The following is a 16,255-nucleotide window of genomic DNA, read 5'->3' on the forward strand; positions in this document are numbered from 1 at the left end:
AAATGGATACTTTTGGAGCAGCAGCAAAGAATCTGCAATGGGCTGGCAAGCATTCCAACTGTACTGTGCACGCTTGCAGAGGAATCTGTCTCAAGCGTGATGTGACAGATCTTTGTGATATCATCTTCGTCCTCCCTCTACATTCCACATCGAGGCACATGGTTTCCTTCTGGAGGCCAGTTGCCAAGTCAAATGAGGTGTAAGAGTCTCCAGTCTTTTGCCTGTCCCATATATCACGTCTCACTGGCAGTACAGGCCCAGCAGAGGTGGCGGCATAGTGGTATACAGTCGGGAGGGAGTTGCCCTAGGAGTCCTCAACATCGACTCCAGATCCCATGACGTTTCATTGCATCAGGTCAAACATTACCACGTACCGTCATCAGCTGATGAATCAGTAATCCTCCTTGTTGAACGCCACTTGGAGGAAGCAGTGAAGGTGGCAAGGATGCAGAATGTACTCTGGGTGGGGGACTTGACCATCACCAAGAGTGGTTCAGTAGCACCACTACTGCCCAAGCTTGTCGAGACCTAAAGGACATAACTGCTAGACTGGGTCTGCGGCAGGTGGTAAAGAAACCAAGGGGGAAAAACATACTTCATCCTCACCAACCTGCCTATCCATGCATCTGTCCATGACAGTATCAGCAGGAGTGACCACTACAAAGTCCTTGTGGAGACAAAGTCTTTCTTAACATTGAGGATACCCTCTATCATGTTGTGTGGCACTGCCATTGTGCTAAATGGGATAGATTTCAAATAGATCTAACAACTGAACGCTGGGCAACCATAAAGCGTTGTGGGCTATCAGCAGCAGCAGAATTTCAATCTATAACCTCATGGCCTGGCATATCCCCTACTCTACCATTACCATCATGCCAGGGGATCAACCCTGGTTCAATGAAGAATGCAAGAGGGCATGCCTGGAGCAGCACCAGACATACCTAACAATGAGTTGTCAACATGGTGAAGCTATAACACATGACTACTTGTGTGTCAAACAACGTAAGCAGCAAGTGACAGACAGATATGCCACCAAAGGTGGTTGAGTATTCCAGAGACCCAGGGTAATGCCCTGGGGACCTGGGTTCAAATTCCACCCAATAAAATCTGGAATTAAAGGTCTGGTGATGACCATGAAACCATTGCTGATTGTCATAAAATCCCATCTGGTTCATTAATGCCCCTTTAGGGAGGAAATTCTGCTGTCCTTACCTACCTTGCTGCCTGGCCTACATGTGACTCCAGACCCACAGCGAATGCAAGGACGGTTGGGATGGGCAATAAATGCAGTGATGACGAATAATTTTTAAAAAGCGATTCCATGACCATCGGATCAGATCACAGAATGATGTTGGAAGATTAAACAACCCACTGGAGGAGTAGACTTGACAAATATCCCCAACTTCAATGATGTGGGAGCCCAACACATAAGTGCAAAAGATAAGGCACTTGCTACACTCTTCAGCTGGAAATGCTGAGTGGATGATCCTCTGGAGGTCCCAGCATCACAGAACCCAGTCTTCAGCCAATTCAATTCACTAGCCCGTGATATCAAGAAACGGCTGAAGGCACAGGATACCATAAAGGCTATGGGCCCTATATCCTGGTAATACTCCGACTTGTGCTTCAGAACTTGTCACACCCCTAGCCTAGCAACAACAACATTGGCATCTACCCGGAAGTGTGGAAAATAGCCCAGGTATGTCCTTTATACCAAAAGAAGGACAAATCCAACCCCACCAATTACTACCCCATCAGTCTACCCTCGATCATCAGGAAAGGGCCATCAACAGCGCTATCAAGCATTACTTGCTCAGCAATAACCTGCTCAGTTTGGGTTCTGCCAGGGCCACTCGGCTCCTGACCTCATTACAGCCTTGGTTCAAACATGGACAAAAGAGCTGAACTCCAGAGGTGAGATGAGTGACTGCCCTTGACATCAAGACTGCATTTAACCTAGTGTGACATCAAGGAGCTCTTGCAAAACTGGAATCAACGGTAATCAGGGTAAACTCTCCGCTGGTTGAAGTCATACTTAGCACGAAGGAAGATGTTTGTGGTTGTTGGAGGTCAGTCATCTCAGCTCCAGGACATCACTACAGGAGTTCCTCAGGGTAGTGACCTCGGCTCAATCATCTTCAGCTGCTTCTTCATTGACCTTCCTTCCATCATAGGGCCAGAAGTGGGGATGTTTGCTGATGATTGCACAATGTTCAACACCATTCACGACTCCTCAGATACTGAAGCAGTCCATGTCCAAATGCAGCAAGACCTGGACAACATCCAGGTTTGGGCTGACAAGTGGCAAGAAAGATCTACTTGACAATGTGAAAAATTGCCTAGCCGGGGCCTGCCCATACATGTAAAAAACAGGACAAATCTAATCCAGCCAATTTCCACCCCATCAGTCTACCCTCAATCATCAGCAAAGTGATGGAAGGGATCAATGATACTGTTATCAAGCAGTAGTTACACAGTAATAACCTACTTAACTAATGCTCAGTTTGTATTCCACCAAGGCCAATCAGCTCCTGACCTCATTACAGCCTTGATCCAAACATGGACAAAAGAGTTGAATTCAAGAGTTGATGTGAGACTGATTGCCCTTGACGTCAAGGCAGCATTTGACTGAGTATAGCATCAAGGAGCCCTAGCAAAATTGAAATCAATGGGAATCAGAGAAATCTCTACTGGTTGGACTCATACCAAGCACAAAGGAAGGTTCTTGTGATTATTGGAGGCCAATCATCTCATCCCCAGGACATCACTGCAAGAAACATAGAAAATAGGAGGAGTAGGTCATTCGGGCCTTCAATGGCCTGCTCCGCCATTCTATATGATCATGGCTGATCCTCTATCTCAATGCCACACTCCTGTGTTCTCCCCATACCCCATGACGCCTTTAGGAGTCTAGAAATCTATTTCCTTCTTAAATATATTCAGTGACTTGGCCTCCACAGCCTTCTGTGGAAGAGAATTCCATAGGTTCACCACCTTTTGAGTGAAGGAGTTTCTCCTAATCTCAGTCCTAAATGATCTACCCCATATCCTGAGACTATGACCCGTTGTTCTAGACACCATCGCCCCCCCCATCCCAGCCAGAGGAAATATCATCTCTGCATCCAGTCTGTCCATCCTTGTCAGAATTTTGAATGTTTCAATGAGATCCTCTCATTCTTCTGAACTCCAGTGAATACAGGCCTAATCTCTCCTCATATGACAACCCTGCCACTTCAGGAATCAGTCTAATGAAACTTCGTTGCACTCCCTCCATGGCAAGTATATCCTTTCTTAGACCACCAAAACTGCAAACAGTACTCCAGGTGTGGTCTCACCGAGAGTACCTCAGGGTAGTGTCCTAGGTCCAATCATCTTCAGCTGCTTCATCAATGACCTTCTATCCATCATAAGGCCAGAGGTGGGAATGTTTGCTGATGATTGTGTACTGTACAGTGCCATTTGCGACTCGTCAGGTATCAGCCTGTGTCCATATGCAGCAAGACCTGGACAATATTGAGGCTTGGGCTGATAAGTGGTAAGTACCATTTGCACCAGGCAATGACTGTCTCAATCAAGAAAGAATCTAACCATTCCTCTTTGACATTCAATTGCATTACTGTTGCTGAACTCCCAACCATCAATATTCTGGGGGTTACCATTGATTAGAAACTTGACTGGTCATATGAATAGTGTAGCTATAAGAGCAGGTCATAGGCATTTTTTTTTTGTTCTTTCTTTGGATATGAACATTGCTGGCAAGGCTAGCATTTGTTTCTCATCCCTAATGGCCCTGTAGAAACTCATGGTGAGCTGCAGCAAGTAACTCACCTCCTGACTCCCAAAGACCATCCACAATCTACAAGGCACAAGTCAGAAGTGTGATTAAATACTCTCCACTTGTTTGAATGAACACAGCTCCAACAACACTCAAGAAACTCAACACCATCCAAAACAAAGCATCCCACTTCATCAATACCCCATCCACTACCTGAAACATTCCCTCCCTCCACTACTGATGCACAGTGGCAGCAGTATGCACCATACACAAGATACAAAGGCTCCTTTGACTGCACCTTCCAAATCTCTGATCGCTACTACCAGAGAACAAAGAGAGCAGGTTCATTGGAACGCTACCACATGAAAGTTCCCCTCCAAATTACACACCATTCTGACTTGGAACTATTTCTTCATTCCTGCTGCATCAAAGTCCTGGAACTCCCTTTCTAACAGCGCTGTAGGTGCACCTACACCAGATGGACTATAGCGGCTCAAGAAAGCAGCTCACATCCATCTTCTGAAGGGCAGTTAGGGATGAGCAACAAAAGCTGGCCTTACTACTAACAATCACATCTCATGAAAGAATAAAATAAAAACTTAATAGGTAACATTTATATTGAATGCTTTTTTGAAAGAATGGCTTTATATGTCTGTGCATGTGCTTTTGTGCATGAGAAAAAATAGTGCGATAAATAATAGTGCAGTAGCTGTAGTAAATAACATTTGCATCACACAAGTGCCAGGGAATGACCATCTCCAACGAGAGAGAATCTAACCATCACCCTTGACATTCAATGGCATTACCATTGCAGAGTCCACCACTATCCTGGTGGCGGGGGGGGTGGGGGTGGTGCGGTGTTATAAAAGAGCAGGTCAGAGGCTAGGAATCCTGCAGCAAGTAACTTACTCCTTGACTCCCCGAAACCTGTACACCATCTGCAAGGCACAAGTCAGGAGTGTGATGGAATACTCTCCACTTGCCTGGATGAGTACAGCAACAACAACACTCAAGAAGCTTGACAACATCCAAGACAAAGCAGCCCAATTGATTGGCACCCCATCCACAAATATTCACTCCCTCCACTCTGTTGCACAGTGGCAGCAGTAAGATGCACTGCAGGAACTCACCAAGGCTCCTTAGACTGCATATTCAAAACCTACGACCACTACCATCTAGAAAGACAAAGACAGCAGACACATGAGAACACCATCACCTGGAAGTTCCCCTCCAAGCCACTCACCATCCTGACTTGCAAATACATCACTGTTCCTTCACTGTCGCTGGGTCAAAGTCCTGGAACTCCCTTCTGAACAGCACTGTGTACCTACATCACGGGGACTGCAGCGGTTCAAGAAGGCAGCTCACCACCGCTTTCTCAAGGGCAATTAGGGTGGACAGTAAATGCTGACCTAGCTAGCGACTCCCATATTCCATAAATGAATTTTTAAAAATTGTTTTGTGATCTATAAACTTCAGAAGGTGTATTAAACTGAGAGGGAGAGAGCAAAAGAGATGGGAGTCAGAAAAAGAGAGTACGGATAAGTAAAAACAGATAGAATAGAGACAGTGGTCCGAGAGAGAAAGCACAAGGTGAGTGATTGCCTTTCTTAATGCTCATGTTCAATTATCAAAAAAAAAAGTTGAATTTCAAAACCAAATAATTATCTCACTTGTGACTTGCTGACAGGTAAAAAAAAACCTAATTGTTCATAGCATTTAAAAGCTGTTTCTCAGCTTTAAGCAAACAGATATTTGTGCATATGCAAAGAGTGAAAGAGGGAGAAAATAGAATTTTGAGAGCATCTTTGAAAGGAATGTACAAGTAGGGAGTAACAAATTGGGGATGGGGATGATCTGCCATTGGGGGAAAGAGTGGAAATGGAAGAGTTTAAGAATACGACACATGGTGTGGAGGGCGAGAGAGAGAAAGTAGATAAACAATTAAGCATGTAATTCAAGGGGGAAGAGGTAGGTTTAGTGATGAGAATGAGAAAGAGATTTAGAAGGAAAGGATAATGGGAAGGTGAATGATAGGAGACATCATTGAAGCAATGGGTGTGGAGAAGCATGAGTAATTGGGGAAAGGATAGAAGGAGAGATGCTAAGAACCAGATTTTGTCCTGCAAATTGAGCAGCCTGAGCAACTCAGTGGCAGCATTGTAGGTTGAAGGGGTGGAGTCCAAGCAACAGCATGAGCTCAAATGATTCTTGTGGAGCCCTAAGGAGCACTCCTGCAACTTCTGGCTGCACAAAGATAATTATAAACGATGCTATTGGTCCTCCAGGACAGGTGTGCTGTGCACAGCTGTCTCCCAGTTTGGAAGTCAAGGTCCAGTATATGTCATAGGATCCCTATTTGCGTATTAAAAGGGACATTTCCCAGAGTTATCTAAGTTCCAGTCTGCCTTCAGTGCATCTAAACTTTATTACCCCAAAAGCTACATTAGCTGGCATATATTACATAATATCTTGCTGTGATTTTTCAGTCAACTTAAACTGGTAAAAAATAAAATACTTAGGTAAAGAAATACATGTAAGCTAAAGGTCACTTATTTGCAATTTTTGCAGAATAAAGGACAGTGGTTGAATTCAGTCCAGAAAATATTGGTGAAAATATCAAAATACTATTTAATAGAAATTAAATTTGATTTGTTCAGTAACAGTAAACCAGTGACCCTGATGTTATCCGCCGCCCATGACATAAAAAGTCACATTGCTGTAAAGTAGCATTTCCTGTGATTTTTCTATTTGAATATTTGTTTTCTTATGTCTCCATTGTTTTCATATCACTTTCTCTCTCTCTTCCTTTCCTGCTGTTTCTCTGTCTTCCCTTCCGACTCCCTGTAATATTTTGTTTTTCTTGCTGTTCTTGTCCACTCCTCTCACCTTTTTGTTTTTCTTTTCTTCTTTCCTTCTGGATGGAAGATGGTGACAGCATGGCTAGAAAGGAGTCAGTAAAGATGCAGCCTGCATTTGGGTGATGATTATGGGAAAAATTTGGGCCTACATTTTTCTTTTCCTACAATTATTTAAGCTTCCACACACACTCACTCCCTACTCATTCCCCACACTTTCCTGTCCTACCACTCACATTCATTACACTACTCCAGCTCTATCCCTTTGAATTGCCTGTTTAGCCCCTATGTCCTTCCTTCTCCCTCACTCCACTATCAATAACCTAATTTCTGACCCTCCATTCACCGTCACTTGTGCACCCAAAGACAGATGGTGAGCTCAGAGGCACTTTCACCTTCAATCTACTTCTTTCCTCCTTCTATTTCCCTAAAAAAATTCAGTTTTCAAAATTCACCTTTTTCCAAAAAGAAAATCAAAAGCATACCAATATTAGGTGGTGATCGTGTGCCCTGTACATACTGAAATGCGTCAGCTACCATTTTGGTTCCAACGCTCCTTAGTCGTCTCAAGTGCCTGCCTGAAATAAGGTTTAACCAATTTAAATATATAAATCATGGTCCTTTGCCCTTCTGAGAAATTGATCTGTGCTATTGCCCGATTTGCTGATTCACAAGACCCCCCCACCTCATCCCCCAGCCAGACCAGAGGGGCTACAGAAGTAATATTTACTGCAATCCTCACCTTCATCTATGCAAGTCTTTTGTTGTTTTAGGCTGCTAGTGAGCTGGTGAGTCTTATTTTGGCTGCTATAGTAATGCTTACAAATTTATCATAAGTTGTTTTTGGAGGTGTCATGTTTTTCTGTACTTTGCATCCAACACAACTAATTTTATTCCACATTATAATTTTATATTGAGCATTCCATTGGACGGCCATTGTGGCTGGACAAGAAAAAAGTGCAAGAAGGAAAAAAAGTGCACTAACTAGGTAATGATGGGGAGGGCATGGAGGCCCTACACCACATGTATGATCAATAACTGCATTTCCTGCCTATTTGACAGAGAAGCACTGTATATGGTGCCTAAATTTCACCAGGAATGCTGTCACTGTGCTGTTGATGCAACGCCAACTGGAGCCCTGCCCGTCGCTGTCAAAGAAGTGGTAGCCCTTACTTTCTACATCACAACATCATTTCAGGCTGCAGCTAAAGCTATCACACAGTTTGCAGTTCATTGCCTCTGTGTTCATCACATCCCTGAAGCAATGAAGCAACAGGAAGGAGCTGCAAGTTTTGCAGGACAACAAGCTGCCCACAAATGCATCATTGACGACACACATATTGCTTTGTGAAGAGGAAGAGATTCCACTTCCTGAACATACAACTCGTGCGATGATAAACAGTACATTATGCCTGGTTTTCTGTCACTATTCTGTGCCAAACCTAACTACCTCTTTTCCTCCCAGAAAACAGGATGTCAGACTACACAAAAACAAAAAATGTTGGAAAAACTCAGCAGGTCTGCTAGCATCTGTGGAGAGAAGGATAGAGTTAACGTTTCGATTCTGTATGACTTCTTCAGAGCTACAGACTCGAAACATTAACTCTCTTTCTCGCCATAGATGCTGTCAGACCTGCTGAGTTTTTCCAGGTAATTCTGTTTTTGGTTTGGATTTCCAGCATCCGCAGTTTTTTTGTTTTTATGCCTGGGGTTATTCCCTGATCACCTGACTTGTGAATCCTGTCAGAAACCCAAGCACAGATGTTGCAGAACGCTATAGTCAGAGCTAGGCCTCCACCAGGGCTGATAGGGTAATCAGCCTTCTGAATCATAGGTTCTTTTGCCTTAACAGATCTGGAGTTATTCTGCAGTACAGCCCCAACCATTTTACTAGATTCATTGTCATCAGTTGCATGCTCCATAATTTTGCCCTGTAAAAGGGGCCAAACCTTTAAAGACATCTAATAAAAAGTGAATGAACAATCGTAGGAAGATCAGCAGGAAGACAAAGATGGAAACAGAGCAAGGGCAACCACTCCACCATCTGCTAGAAACATGTGCGAGCAATTAATTAAAAAGAGGTTCAGTTGAATAATCCCTCCTTCCCCAATGCATCAGCAGTCCTTCCTACCATCCCAAGGTGCTTACACACACATCAAATGAATGCCCTGAAAATACACCTTCTTAGGTATTATACACACATCATTACGTATGTTAAGATAGCAACTAAGACAAAAAGACAAAAAAAATCAAGCTGCTTTAATCAGTCTTAATTGCACACTTACAAAATACTAACAATTGCAGACTATTAAACAACCTTGTGCAAAGCCCTTGTGCCTTACTTCCTACAAGGCAATTCTCCTGTGTCTACAGCTTGGGAGGTGGAAGGCTGCTGATTGTATTTGAGATGGCAGTGATGAGTGATCTCAAGGAGATCTGGCTGCCGAAGACTTATTTGCAGACTGCTGAATGTCAGCATTGGCCAGGACTGCCAAGCGCAGCTGGCTATCTGTAACCAAGAAGGCTGAGAGGCTAGTGGGGGAAGCAGATAGGTTATCATTCTGAGGGAGGACATCATGTGCCCTTTCCATGACACCTATGACACTCCCAGGGACTGAGTCTCACTATGGCCATTGCTCTACACAGGAACATGCTCAGGAATGATATGGTACTTGAAGCCCTATCCACAGACTTCTTTGTGCCTTGAAAGCCAGAGGAGATACTCAAGAGATCAGCATCTGAACTTCCATTGATGCCACTAGAGATTCCATTACTGTGGATCCCACTGCTGACCACTAGCTTCATGGATGACTGCATAGCTTCAATGCCGTGCCAAATTGGGACACAAAAGACACATTAATTGTATCTATTGATGCAAACTATGTAACTTAGTGAACTTCATAATGTTTCAAACTTTACTTTGGACATTTGAAATTTATTGAGAGAAAAACTTGGTTCTAAAATTTTCAGATGAAAAGTTTTTAGGAACATTTTGTGTGATTCTGCGCCTAAAGATTATTACAGAATTATTAGGTGATGCAATTACATGCACTTTTTCAATTATAAATAGGGACATGGAAATTTCTATTGAAAATAATTGACTTGCAAATTATGAAAGGTTTTGATAGGGAGAAACTGTTTTCATTAGCAGGAAGATCAGTAGTGAAAGGACATAAATTTAAGCTAATTGACAAGAGCATATGGGGTGGGGGGAGTACAGAAAGACGACTAGCGTTTTTCACATTACATGGCGAGTTAGGATCTCAAATGCAATGCCTGAAAGGACGGTGAAAGCAAATTCAACAGTAGCTTTCAAAATCAATTGGATATACAAATGAAAAGGAAATCTTTGCATCATTATGGAGAAAGAGCTGGGGGGTTGCTAATTGGATGGCTTTCAAAGAGTTCTACGCTGTGTGATTTCATGAACAGTGTGTTGAAAATGGTGGCAAGAGTAAATGAGATTTATACAGAGGAAGTGATAACAGATACAAGATGTTTTTCAAAAATAATATATATACAAAAATTAATCAGACAAGAGATTTGGATCCTATTTGTCTGTACAATATTCAAGCCTAGAGTTCCCTGACCCACTACACCACCTATTCCTCTGCTCCAAAACAGACATGCATTGACCACAACTTTTATAAGCACAGGCCATTGTACAGATATCTGCAGTATGTAACTATGGTTTTACATAGAATGTCACATTTTAGAATTATGTTGAAAAATGCTCCTTGTATAGCCAGTATAGATGCAAAAAGATAAAGATACTTAATTTGAAGCTATAATTTTAGTTACTTTTTTCTAAAAATTAAGATTGTGAGACAAAGCATTCAGAATTTTTTTAAAAATAGGAAAATACCTTACTTAAATTCAAAATACTTAGTTAATAGGAAACAGTCATTTCTATAGTTACTCTACAAATAAGTTGACGCTGATCTGAAACATTTTAATATCATCTCTCTAACATGTCTTTCTTTGATGAGGGTCAGGGGGGGATTTGTCCTGGTGCAGGTGTAGTCGAGAAACTACAATATGCCAGTTACCTGAGTCAGCTAAAACGTATGAAGGAGCAAGCACAAGTGATTAACCAGACAATTGCAGAACTAGCCACCTTGCCCTATCTGCATGAAATGAGTCAACATGAAACTGAACTGGTAAAACAACTTCCTATAAAACTTTTGCTGTAATTGTTCCTGTATTAAAAATATGCTATTTCCAACATCAACATATTACTGTGGTAAAGTAATGTTAAGGACCGCTTGGGTATAACTTCTGTTGTAGGCAGGGGCATAAAATTGGCAGTATCGGATCAGTGCCATCCTAGATTTTCCTTTCCAAAGGAAATTGGGTGAGCCAAGTAATGGGTGACAAATCCTCACCCCACATATTTTCTTTCCTGGGGTGGTTTTACTGCAGTACTACGTAGACCGGGCGGGGAGCCAATCCCCGCCAGCGAAGTGGGCCGTGCCGCCATTTTGTGGGCGGGCCAATTAAGACCCACGCAGCGTGACGTCCGGCGAGAAGTGCTGTGCGCTTCCTGTGTGGGCGGGGGGGATTCCCTAAAAGCGAGTGCGCTCTTTCACGCATGCGCACGAAAGAGCGCACATCTCTGAGGCTGAGTGCAGCCTTAGGGAGATCACTTCCACTTTTAAAAATAGAAAAAATAAAAGAAAAAAATTCCTTAACATGTCCCCGTCATGTGTCACATGTGATGGGACATGTTCATAATTTACAGAATAACTTTATTGAAATTTTTAAAACCCTGCATGAAACCTCATCCCACTGGTGGATGAGGTTTCATGTTTTCTCTATTTGCCGCCGGGGTTCCTGGCCTGCCCGCCAGCCTTAAGGTTGGATGGGCAGGTCCTTTAATTGTTTAAATGATCCTGTCAATGGTCTCAATTGGCCATTGACAGGTCAGCGGGCCTGCAGCTGATTTTGCTGCGCCCCTTCCTGAAAATTTAAATTGGGCGGAAGACGTCGGCTTCCGCCCAATGTCATCCCACATCATTTTACGCATCGGCGAGCAGGCCCCGCCCCCTGCTCGCCAACAGCAAAATTCTGCCCTTAGTCACCTCCTCAAAAAATTCAATCAAATTTGTTAGGCATGACCTCCCTCTGAGAAAGCCATGCTGACTATCCCTGATCAAACCTTGCCTCTCCAAGTGGAGATCAATTATTGCCTTCAGAATTTTCTCCAATAGTTTCCCTACCACTGACATGAGACTCACTGGTCTGTAGTTTCCTGGCTTATCCCTACAACCCTTCTTAAATAGCAGAACCACATTAGCTGTTCTCCAGTCCTCTGGCACCACCCCCAAAGCCAGTGAGGAATTAAAGATTTGGTTCAGAGCCCCTGCGATCTCCTCCCTTACCTCCCTCAGCAGCCTGAGACACAAATCATCTGGACCTGGAAATTTGTCCACTTTTAAGCCTGCCAAAACCTCCAAAACCTTGTCGCTCCCTCTATCAATTTGTTCAAGAACCTCGCAGTCTCTCTCCCTGAACTCCATACCTTCATCCTCATTCTCTTGGGTGAAGACAGATGTGAAGTATTCGTTCAACACTCTACCGCTGTCCTCTGGCTCCACCCATAGATTGCCCCCTTGGTCCCTAATGGGTCCTACCCTTTCCCTGGTTATCCTCTTCCCATTGATATACTTAATATTTTGGGATTTTCCCTACTTTTACCAGCCAGAGCTTTCTCATATCCTGTCTTTGCTCTCCGAATTGATTTCTTAAGCTCCACCCTGCACTTTCTGTACTCCACTAATGCTTCTGCTGATTTGCTTCCCTTGTACCTGCTAAAAGCCTCTTTTCCTTCTCATCGTATCCTGAATATCTCTGGTCATCCGTGGTTCTCTGAGCTTGTTACTCCTTCCTATCATCTTCGAGGGAACATGTTGAGCCTGTACCCTCCCCATTTCCTTTTTGAATGCCCTCTATAGATTTCCCCACAAGTAGCTGTCCCCAGTCTATCTTGGCCAGATCCTGCCTTAGTTTACTAAAATCCGCTCTCCCCCATTCCAAAACATTGTTTTGCAACTTGTCTATTTCTTTGTCCATAACAAGCTTAAATAGTACCAAGTTGTGGTCGCTACCCCACCACCCCTCAGCCACCTGTCTGGCTTCAGTCCCCAGAATTAGGTCCAGCACTGCGCTGACCCTTGTAGGACCTTCTACATATTGACCTAAAAAGTTCTCCTGTACACATTTCAAGAAATCCACTCCATCCAAGCCCTTAACACTATGTCTATCCCAATTAATGTTGGGAAAGTTGAAATCACTATTGTTAGTGTTTTTACACATCTCCACAAATTGTGCACATATTTGCTCTTCAATTTCCGCTGACTATCTGGGGGTCTATAATAAACACCTAACAATGTGGCTGCTCCTTTTTTATTCTTAAGCTCTACCCACAAAGCTTCATTTGATGCCCCCTGCAAGATATCATCTCTCCTTACTGCAGTAACTGACCCCTTAGCTAATAATACACTGCCTCCTCCTCTTTTTCCCCCTCCCCTGTCTCGCCTGAAGATTCTATATCCCAGAATATTGAGCTACCAATCCTACCCCTCCCTCAACCACGTCTTAGTGATGGCTACTATGTCACAATTCCACGTGTCAATCCTCGCCCTTAACTCATCCGTTTTACCTGTAATACTCCTGGCATTAAAGTAGAGGCAATCCAGCCTGGCCTTACAACCTTGAAACTTAATGCAGCTGATTTGATTGTTTTACTGCATTATGATGTGTCCCTATTCTGTTAACATTGTGTCCCCACCCCCTGCCGAATTAGTTTAAACTCCTCCCAACTGCACTAGCAAACCAGCCTGTAAGGATGTTAGTCGCGCTCTGGTTCAGATGTAGACCATCCCGCTTGTACAGGTCCCACCTTCCGCAGAAACGGTCCCAGTGATCCAGGAATCTAAAACCTTCCCTCCTGCACCAATTTTTAAGCCACGTATTCATCTGTGCTATTCTCCTATTTCTAAGCTCGCTAGCACGTGGCACTGGGAATAATCCAGAGATTACAACCCGAGAGGTCCTGATTTTTAGTCTACTGCCTAACTCCCTGAATTCTTGATGCAAGACCTCATCCCTCTTTCTACCTATGTCTTTGGTACCAACATGTACCATGACCTCTGCCTTATCACCCTCCCCCTTCAGAATGCCCTGCAGCCAGTGACATCCCAGACCCTGGCACCAGGGAGGCAACACACCATCCTGGAGTCACATTGACGGCCACAGTACCGCCTATCTGTTCCCCTGACTATAGAATACCCTATTACTATTGCTCTTCCTCCCCTCCTGTACAGACAGGCTGCTTGTGGTGCCAGAAGCTTGGCTTTGTTTGCACTCCCTGGAGGAACCAGTGCCCTCATCAGCCTCCAAAATGGAATACTGATTTGCCAGAGGGACCCCAGGGGACTCCTGAACTACCTGCCTGTTTCTCTTGGACTGCCTGGTGGTCACCCTTCCTTCCTCAAGTCCCTTAAGCTGCAGGGCATTCTCTAAACATGCTATCCACAATGCTTTCAGAGTCACGTATGCTCCCCAGCGTCCCCAGCTGCCGTTCCAGCTCTGAAACCCATGCTTCCAGGAGCTGCAGCTGGACACATTTCCTGCATACACACTGGTCCCAGGCAGTGGAAATGTTCCCAGCTTCCCACATGGAGCACGAGGAGCACTCCACGGCTTTGAGCTCTCCTGCCATGAGTTATCCCTTTAAATTAACCTTTCAAATCAATTACTCTAGGGCCCTTCTTTCCTGATCCTCGTTACTACAGAACATACAAACTAAAAACCACAAAAAGACCCTAAACTATAAGCGAGAAAAGTAGTACTTACCCGACCTTACCTACTACTTACCAGTCATTCCTTTCCTTTGTAGCCTCTACTACTGCCACAGGTCAAGTCCACTCTCTGAAGATTTAAGAAGTTGGATAGCAAAGAAAAAATGCAAAGAGCACCTCTTCCCCTATGCTTACGCTCCACGAGTCTCCTCCCACCCCTCTTCATATAACATCAGCATAATCTTCTATGCCTTCTCCCTCGTGATTACCTCGTTTCCCCTAAATACATCTATGCTATTCACCTCAACTACTCCTTGTGGTAGCAACTTCCACATTCCCTATATTGGCAATCCCTCGTGTTGAATATGATTCTTTCTTGTGGATGACAGGATGGAAGTGAGATGTGTTAGCTGTGGGATCTCAGATGGCTTATGAGCCCTATCTGAGCTATACAGGCTCTCCTTCAGTGGGGGCATAGGTTGGTGGGCAGCAGAGATTGTTGGCTCAAACAGCAGCCCTCCTTTCCTTCTACCTCTGTTATTTCTCAGTGGCTGCCCTTGTTGATTGGAAAGTTTTGACATCATTTTTGATGATGAATTGTCACTTCGGTTATGATTGGGCATCTGGTTCCCTTGTGCTGAAGTTAATAGTGCAGACCTTCATGAAGAATTTGAGGTTGTCTGTGAAACATTTCCCTTGGCTACTGTGTGAATGGGATCCCTGGCATAACATCTGCTTGGGCCATTTTGACTCGGGCATTCTGACGACATCTTGTCCATTTCAGTTGATATGACATAGTGAACTCTATACTTGGCATATCTGTGTCTTGGAGGACACTTTTTGTTCTTCCATTTGATTCACAAGATCCTTCTAAGACAGTGTTGATGCTGTTGTTCTAGGGCCTTGGTATGGCATCCATATGTTGTTCAAGTTTCAGTCCCTTGGAGCACCATGGTAAAGACCACTGCCCACAGCGATTTAATGCCCACCAGGCCATTAATTGGCTCAGGGACAGATGACTATCCCCATCTGGGAGGAAGTCCCACCTCCAAGAGCTGCCAGCCGATTAAATAGCCGGCAGCTCTCTCATCACAACAGTACCGGGAGTGATGGCTACTGCTGGACCTGCAGCCAGTCAAAAGCACGTGTACATAATTTACCATAGGCTGAGCCATCACATTGGATTCAGTGGTGCACCTCTTCATCAATGTCAGCTTTTTGAGATAGATAACTTCCAAGATCTGGGAGGTAAGGGACATTTTCCAACTGAAATTCACAGTGAGGTATTGAAGGCATTAGAGTCAATATATTTGTGTTGGCCTTCGGTCTTCCTAGTGTTCAGGGCAAGTCCCATGCTCTAATAGGCTTCAGTGAATACATCAACTATCTATTGTAGTTCTGCAGAGTGAGCACTAACTTGTGCATCATCAGCCTACTGTAGCTGTATTACGAAGTGGTTGTCGTTTTGGTTGTGGATTTCAGCCAGCTGCAATTGAAGAATTTACCACCTTTGTAAGAAGTTTTTAGTATCCCTGAGGGGAGCTTGTCAGTTGTAAGTTGCAGCATTACCGTGAGACAGATTGAGAATATTTCCATTGCAATGATATACGCCGATTGACAATTGTTTTTGATAGGGAAGGAGTCTGTGGTAGAGCCATTGCATAGTACTGTTATTTGCATCTTGTCATGTAGGAGATGGATAATGTTTGTAAACTTAGCTGGGCATCCATATCACTAGCACCTTCTCCATTCTAACCACTTTCTTGGTAAAGATGATTCTCCTGAATGCTATATTGGATTAGTGACTATCTGATATTTAA

The 16,255-nt window shown here is 43.8% G+C and overlaps 1 protein-coding gene across 1 annotated transcript in view; it reads left to right on the plus strand.

Moving 5' to 3' along the window:
* LOC121287374 (spermatogenesis-associated protein 16-like) overlaps positions 1–16,255 on the plus strand; it is a 216,080-nt gene that overhangs the window by 192,907 nt on the left and 6,918 nt on the right. The window contains exon 8 of the mRNA XM_041205187.1: positions 10,629–10,793. Within this exon, the coding sequence (XP_041061121.1) occupies positions 10,629–10,793 (165 nt within the window). The remainder of the gene's footprint in view (positions 1–10,628; positions 10,794–16,255) is intronic.

Source organism: Carcharodon carcharias, chromosome 2 (genome assembly GCF_017639515.1).
Source record: "Carcharodon carcharias isolate sCarCar2 chromosome 2, sCarCar2.pri, whole genome shotgun sequence".
Taxonomy (NCBI): Eukaryota; Metazoa; Chordata; class Chondrichthyes; order Lamniformes; family Lamnidae; genus Carcharodon; species Carcharodon carcharias.